This window comes from Rutidosis leptorrhynchoides, chromosome 4 (genome assembly GCF_046630445.1).
Source record: "Rutidosis leptorrhynchoides isolate AG116_Rl617_1_P2 chromosome 4, CSIRO_AGI_Rlap_v1, whole genome shotgun sequence".
Taxonomy (NCBI): Eukaryota; Viridiplantae; Streptophyta; class Magnoliopsida; order Asterales; family Asteraceae; genus Rutidosis; species Rutidosis leptorrhynchoides.
The window spans coordinates 543,618,056-543,626,565 of record NC_092336.1 but is presented as its reverse complement, the minus strand read 5'-3'; the positions used below and the strand labels follow the sequence as shown (position 1 = coordinate 543,626,565).

At 31.9% G+C, this 8,510-nt stretch overlaps 1 protein-coding gene across 1 annotated transcript; it reads right to left on the bottom strand.

Moving 5' to 3' along the window:
• Positions 1–5,050: 5,050 nt before the first annotated feature.
• LOC139842648 (uncharacterized) lies at positions 5,051–5,686 on the bottom strand. Its single transcript, XM_071832764.1, has one exon. It carries the CDS (start codon positions 5,684–5,686, stop codon positions 5,051–5,053), a length of 636 nt encoding a protein of 211 aa, XP_071688865.1.
• Positions 5,687–8,510: the final 2,824 nt, after the last annotated feature.

Here is an 8,510-nt window from a genome sequence, read left to right as displayed (position 1 = left end):
ATATGTAAACATATCATTAAGTATATTAACAATGAACTACATATGTAAAAACAAGACTACTAACTTAATGATTTTGAAACGAGACATATATGTAACGATTATCGTTGTAACGACATTTAATGTATATATATCATATTAAGAGATATTCGTACATCATAATATCATGATAATATAATAATTTAAAATCTCTTTTGATATTATAAACATTGGGTTAACAACATTTAACAAGATCGTTAACCTAAAGGTTTCAAAACAACATTTACATGTAACGACTAACGATGACTTAACGACTCAGTTAAAATGTATATACATGTAATGTTTTAATATGTATTCATACACTTTTGAAAGACTTCAAGACACTTATCAAAATACTTCTACTTAACAAAAATGCTTACAATTACATCCTCGTTCAGTTTCATCAACAATTCTACTAGTATGCACCCGTATTCGTACTCGTACAATACACAGCTTTTAGATGTATGTACTATTGGTATATACACTCCAATGATCAGCTCTTAGCAGCCCATGTGAGTCACCTAACACATGTGGGAACCATCATTTGGCAACTAGCATGAAATATCTCATAAAATTACAAAAATATGAGTAATCATTCATGACTTATTTACATGAAAACAAAATTACATATCCTTTATATCTAATCCATACACCAACGACCAAAAACACCTACAAACACTTTCATTCTTCAATTTTCTTCATCTAATTGATCTCTCTCAAGTTCTATCTTCAAGTTCTAAGTGTTCTTCATAAATTCCAAAAGTTCTAGTTTCATAAAATCAAGAATACTTTCAAGTTTGCTAGCTCACTTCCAATCTTGTAAGGTGATCATCCAACCTCAAGAAATCTTTGTTTCTTACAGTAGGTTATCATTCTAATATAAGGTAATAATCATATTCAAACTTTGGTTCAATTTCTATAACTATAACAATCTTATTTCAAGTGATGATCTTACTTGAACTTGTTTTCGTGTCATGATTCTGCTTCAAGAACTTCGAGCCATCCAAGGATCCATTGAAGCTAGATCCATTTTTCACTTTTCCAGTAGGTTTATCCAAGGAACTTAAGGTAGTAATGATGTTCATAACATCATTCGATTCATACATATAAAGCTATCTTATTCGAAGGTTTAAACTTGTAATCACTAGAACATAGTTTAGTTAATTCTAAACTTGTTCGCAAACAAAAGTTAATCCTTCTAACTTGACTTTTAAAATCAACTAAACACATGTTCTATATCTATATGATATGCTAACTTAATGATTTAAAACCTGGAAACACGAAAAACACCGTAAAACCGGATTTACGCCGTCGTAGTAACACCGCGGGCTGTTTTGGGTTAGTTAATTAAAAACTATGATAAACTTTGATTTAAAAGTTGTTATTCTGAGAAAATGATTTTTATTATGAACATGAAACTATATCCAAAAATTATGGTTAAACTCAAAGTGGAAGTATGTTTTCTAAAATGGTCATCTAGACGTCGTTCTTTCGACTGAAATTACTACCTTTACAAAAACGACTTGTAACTTATTTTTCCGACTATAAACCTATACTTTTTCTGTTTAGATTCATAAAATAGAGTTCAATATGAAACCATATCAATTTGATTCACTCAAAACGGATTTAAAATGAAGAAGTTATGGGTAAAACAAGATTGGATAATTTTTCTCATTTTAGCTACGTGAAAATTGGTAACAAATCTATTCCAACCATAACTTAATCAACTTGTATTGTATATTATGTAATCTTGAGATACCATAGACACGTATACAATGTTTCGACCTATCATGTCGACACATCTATATATATTTCGGAACAACCATAGACACTCTATATGTGAATGTTGGAGTTAGCTATACAGGGTTGAGGTTGATTCCAAAATATATATAGTTTGAGTTGTGATCAATACTGAGATACGTATACACTGGGTCATGGATTGATTCAAGATAATATTTATCGATTTATTCCTGTACATCTAACTTTGGACAACTAGTTGTAGGTTACTAACGAGGACAGCTGACTTAATAAACTTAAAACATCAAAATATATTAAAAGTGTTGTAAATATATTTTGAACATACTTTGATATATATGTATATATTGTTATAGGTTCGTGAATCAACCAGTGGCCAAGTCTTACTTCCCGACGAAGTAAAAATCTGTGAAAGTGAGTTATAGTCCCACTTTTAAAATCTAATATTTTTGGGATGAGAATACATGCAGGTTTTATAAATGATTTACAAAATAGACACAAGTACGTGAAACTACATTCTATGGTTGAATTATCGAAATCAAATATGCCCCTTTTTATTAAGTCTGGTAATCTAAGAATTAGGGAACAGACACGCTAATTGACGCGAATCCTAAAGATAGATCTATCGGGCCCAACAAGCCCCATCCAAAGTACCGGATGCTTTAGTACTTCGAAATTTATATCATATTCGAAGGGTGTCCCGGAATGATGGGGATATTCTTATATATGCATCTTGTTAATGTCGGTTACCAGGTGTTCACCATATGAATGATTTTTATCTCTATGTATGGGATGTGTATTGAAATATGAAATCTTGTGGTCTATTGTTACGATTTGATATATATAGGTTAAACCTATAACTCACCAACATTTTTGTTGACGTTTAAAGCATGTTTATTCTCAGGTGAATACTAAGAGCTTCCTCTGTTGCATACTAAAATAAGGACAAGATTTGGAGTCCATGTTTGAATGATATTGTGTAAAAACTGCATTCAAGAAACTGATTTCGATGTAACATATTTGTATTGTAAACCATTATGTAATGGTCGTGTGTAAACAGGATATTTTAGATTATCATTATTTGATAATCTACGTAAAGCTTTTTAAACCTTTATTTATGAAATAAAGGTTATGGTTTGTTTTAAAATGAATGCAGTCTTTGAAAAACGTCTCATATAGAGGTCAAAACCTCGCAACGAAATCAATTAATATGGAACGTTTTTAATCAATAAGAACGGGACATTTCACTATGAAGTTCACCTTAGTAGCACAAAAGAGTATTCCACGAAAGAATTGAACGGAAGGACGTGACCGAGATCTCAACCTAGAGATAGAACGTATGATCAGACATTGCCTAACAGACAATAGTATATAGTACTATATTGATAGTAATGGTTCACTAAAGAATTTCCATTTTCGAAAGGTTACTATTTATGGAAAGTTTTCACTTATCGTAATTTTCCAATTTTAGAAAGTTCGGGTTAATCTTTAGCAAGACGTTGTATAACTTTACTCAAACTTCGTTGCTATCAAATAAGTCAGGAATGACCAGATATAACTGGGGGCCCAGGACTCTTGACCAGAATCTAAGTCATGGCATTCGAGATCCACAAGCTTACCCATAAATGGCAACCTAGACATCATTCACTTACGACCGTGAGTAGCGATGAAGTTCACATGAATTGTACATTATCTTTGATTAACCTTCACTTTAGGTTTATATGTTATTATATATGTTATATTATATTTATTAATGTATTAACAATTTGATTATCTTATATTATATACTATAAGTTATTATTATTAAATTAGTATAGTTATAAAATAAGTGTTTATTAATAATGTATTGTTATTAACTTACATTATAAGCATTATACTTTATTATATAGTATACTTATTTATTAACCGTAAGTTATAATAATAATATTAATTTAGTATATGTAATATACTTATGTTAATCGAAAATCATACTAATATATGTTAATTCGAATATTAATTCATTAAATATTATATTTATAATTTTTATAAACTTAGTTAATTATACAATTTAGTAGGATATTTTATAAAAATAATTTTATCAAGTTTTTGTATTTATTTCTCACTTTTCTTTATATATATACTCGGTTTATATTAATCAAATTTAATTAGGTAATAAATATTAAATCGACCTAAATAAATAATTTTATATTTTTTACAGGTTCCATATTATGTAAAAATGTTATAAAAATTATTAAATCAAATTTTATATCAAAATATTATTTATTTAATGTTTTTTAATTATTTAACCATCGTAATCGGCCTATAATTAAATAAATAGGAAAAATAATTTAAAAATAATTTTTATATTTTTTTTAAAGTATTTAGTAATGCTACTAATCATATAAAAATTTTATAAAAATATTTAATACATGTTTGTATTTATTTTGTATTTTCTTTATTATTTCTCTCGATTTAGAATAATGCAAAAGTAAATTCTTTTTAAATATTAATCGTCCAATTTATTTAATTTTATAATTTTTGCTTGTTTATAAAAGTATAATAATCTAAAAAAAATTATAATTATTTTTATTACTGTTTAATATTTTATTACGAATTTTATATTATTTTTATGTTTAAATACTACATATTTCGTATTTAATTATAAATAATATTCCATAAATTATCAAAATTATTTTTATACATCATAATACTTATAATACTAATTATAACATGTAAAAATAATTTATATATATTAAATTCGAATTTTTAAAGAATATACAAAAAAAAATAAAAGCAATTCGATAAAAAATATAGAAAATACCTCAAGTACTTTCCCAAGTTTGTGAGAGAGTTTTTCCAAAGATTTGATACAAGTTTTTATGAAATAGAAGTGGGTATTTATAGGAAAAAAATGGTTGGTGAAAAGAAAAAATATAAATAAAATAAAGGTGCCAATTTTGACAAAAAATAAAAACATGTTAAAAATGTTTTTAATAAGTTTTTGTTTTTAAAAATATTTAGTCAAAATTCATGGGCTCGTTATTTAATTTATAAAAAAATCTCTTTTTTTTATAAGCTAAAAATATATATATAATGATTATAATAACTTATCATTTAATTAATAATTATGTTTCATATAGTTTTTAACATAATATGCATTAATATTAATATTAACTAAAGTTATTTTATATAATTAGTGTAAACTTTAGTTAACAAAAAGTGTCGACTAAAAATAAATATTTGATCAACGTTGAATTTAATTATATATTACGTATGGATAACAACCCTATAGGCAAATTAGTCAATTCAAGTATGGAAATATGAGCAACGGGCGCGTTCCAACACTTGTTATTAAAGACCTCTTCGCGATCCACTCGAAGCTTTTAACTTGAATTTCATTAAGAGCAACGGGCACGTTCCAACACTTGTTATTATAGACCTTTTGATTCCGATTCTTCCAAATAAGATAGGAACATGTCCACACAACCGCTTGCCAAATAAATTTGCCCATGTGAGAGGCCGATTGTCCCGTGTCAAGAAATAGGTCCCCAACGTTGGCATACGGTATTACTCCCCGACCCCACCAATCAAATACCTTACCCCAAACCTCAAAAGCATGTTTACACAAGATTAAAGAGTGGTTGACCGACTCAATAGCATCATTACAAAGCGGAAAACGCACCGAGTGTAGGTCAATTCCCCTTTTGTCGAGCTCCACCAAAACCGGAAGACGTGATTTTTTTGCTCTCCAAACAAATACCTCCACCTTTTTTGGTACAAGTTTGTTGTGTAAAGTCTCACATATTGTGTCACTTGAATTTAAAAGTCTCGCATTAATCATATCTGTAAAATTCTTTGTAGTGAAGTTCCCATTGATGCCCGGAGTCCATATCCATGAATCTTTCTTTTCCGGATGTAGAACCGTACCCGCGATCATGTCACATAAACTATGTAGCTCGTCCTTTGCCCTCCTGTATTGTTATTAGGTACTATTAAGATTCTGATCTATAGCTTTTATTTACTTATAAAAATAATCAAGGCCCGACCCAACCCACATATTCTGACTCATATGGGTTGCCGTAAACAGGTAAATAAAAGTTGTAAAATAGACTAATAACGAAATCCGTAAATCACAATCTAGAAACCCTCTCAACCTCTCATAAGAATGACAGTTAATAAATAGTACGGAGTACTAAAAATTGTTTTACAAGCTTTCTTTCTTAATTGTGGCTGCCCGGCCTCGAGATTAAGAGAACTCATCATTATATAAATGTGATTGTACATCGTTAGCCTCTGATAAATCATTTTAGTCTATTATCATTGAAAGAATGAACAATCGATGATTTCTATTCATTTGGTGGCAATACCTTTATACAACCATTTAACCCTATAATTAAGGAAACTATGTCTCATTTTTCAGACAGTGATATACAAATGTCATTTAATAATCCTATACAAATATAGTTAATGTTAAACACATCATTATGCTTTAAGCTTTATAATATAATATATATCGTGATATACCACTGTCATCTAATACACCCCCTCAGTCGAAACGGGAGGCGGCTGAATGTTGAGACTGGTTCGGAAGTCATTGAAAAGAACCCATGGTAAGCCTTTTGTGAAAATATCTGCGATTTGAAAACGGGTCGGGACATGAAGCACACGAATCTGTCCATGTGCTACTTTTTCACGAACAAAATGGATGTCCATTTCAATATGTTTTGTGCGTTGATGTTGTACAGGTTTTCCAGACAGGTAAATGGCACTTACATTGTCACAAAAAACAAGGGTGGCTTTCGGTATTGGACAATGTAGTTCAAGCAGTAGATTTCTTAGCCAGCAAGATTCGGAGACTACATTTGCAACCCCTCTATATTCAGCCTCCGCACTTGATCTAGAAACGGTAGGTTGACGTTTTGCCGACCATGAGAGTAAGTTTGAACCGAGGAAAACACAATACCCGGATGTTGACCGGCGAGTGTCGGGACAACCACCCCAATCTGCGTCGGTGTAAGCGACCAGAGAAGTGATAGCTGATTTCATTAGATATAGACCGTGAGTGATGGTACCTTTAATATAACGAATGATGCGTCTTAGGGCTAGCATATGACTATCCTTTGGTTCATGCATATGGAGGCATACTTGTTGCACAGCATATGAAATATCGGGGCGAGTAAATGTAAGGTATTTTAAAGCTCCTGCGAGGCTACGAAAAAGAGTGGGATCGAGATACGGAGAACCTTCAGATAAGCTTAGTTTACCGTTGGTATCAACAGGAGGATTAGCTGGATTCCCGTGAGTTAAACCCGCACGATAAATAATCACCTTAGCATAGTTTCGCTGGTTTAAAAACAATCCAGCAGGAGTATTTTGAACGTCGATACCCAAAAAAGAACGAAGTGGACCTAAATATTTCATAGAGAATTCATGAGACAGTAACTTTAGTAGAGATAAGCGTAGTGTGGTAGAAGAAGTAACCAAAACTATGTCGTCAACATATAGTAGTAAATAAGCAGTATCCCTTCCACGCTTATAAATGAAAAGTGAATGGTCACATCGACTATGGGTGAAGCCAATGGAGTGTACACAGTCGGCGAATCTTTGGTACCAAGCACGTGGGGCTTGTTTGAGACCATAAAGAGATCGTTGCAATAAACACACGTGATCAGGATAAGAAGTATCACGAAACCCAAATGGTTGATGCATATAAACTGTTTCATTTAATGTGCCATGTAAAAAGGCATTTTTGACATCTAATTGATGTATTTTCCAAGATTTTGATAATGCAATGGTAAGGACGGCACGTATGGTAGCCGGTTTTACTACCAGACTAAAAGTTTCAAGGCAATCAATGCCTACTTTTTGTGATCGACCATCACCAACCAACCTTGCTTTGTAACATTCAAAAGTACCATCCGCTTTCATTTTATGTCTAAATACCCACATACTTCGAATAATATGCATGTCAGGTTCCCTAGGAACTAAAATCCAAGTCTTATTGTCCATTAAAGCGTGAAACTCATCGGTCATGGCCATTTTCCAATTAGGATCGGAGATAGCTTGTTGTGGGGATTTTGGTAGTGGAGATAAAGATGTAGATGTAGAAAGGTTGAAGTGAATTTTCGGTTTAGTTATACCTGACATGGATCTTGTGGTAATTGTGCAAGTTGGTTGTGGTGGTATGTGAGTTTGAGTAGAATCCGTAGGAGATGAGATGGTAGAAACAGATGGATTGGTTGTGGTTAGGCTTGATGGCCTTGATGTAGAAGAGTTAGTTGTTGGGCTGGGAGGAACGTGATCAGAATGGGCTGGTGAGCTAGATGTAGTGGTGATAGAATTCGGGCTGGATGTTGGGCCTGGTGAGGTTGGGCTGGGTGTAGGATGTGAAAAATAAGGGTGGATAGCATCAGTTAGAAAATGGTATGACTTTGTGGTAGATTTATGAACTTTAGAGAAAGGGAATTCACGTTCGTTGAATTGTACATGACGTGAAATTATGAATTTTTTTGTTGACATATCGTAACAAATATACCCACGATGATTGGGCGGATATCCTAGGAAGACACATGGGGTCGATCGGGGTTGCAATTTGTGAATTGTGGGAGAAGGGATTAAAGGGTAGCACAAACAACCGAAAGTCCGGAGATGTGTGTATGAGGGGAGTCGCTGAAATAGTATTTGAGTAGGAGTGTTGTATTGAAGAATTTTTGTAGGAAGAATGTTTAAAATATATGTGGCAGTGGAGAGAGCATGGTGCC

What these genes read in the sequence shown, in the direction of transcription:
- LOC139842648 (XM_071832764.1), bottom strand. Translation starts at nt 5,686, where the DNA reads ATGATCGCGGGTACGGTTCTACATCCGGAAAAGAAAGATTCATGGATA.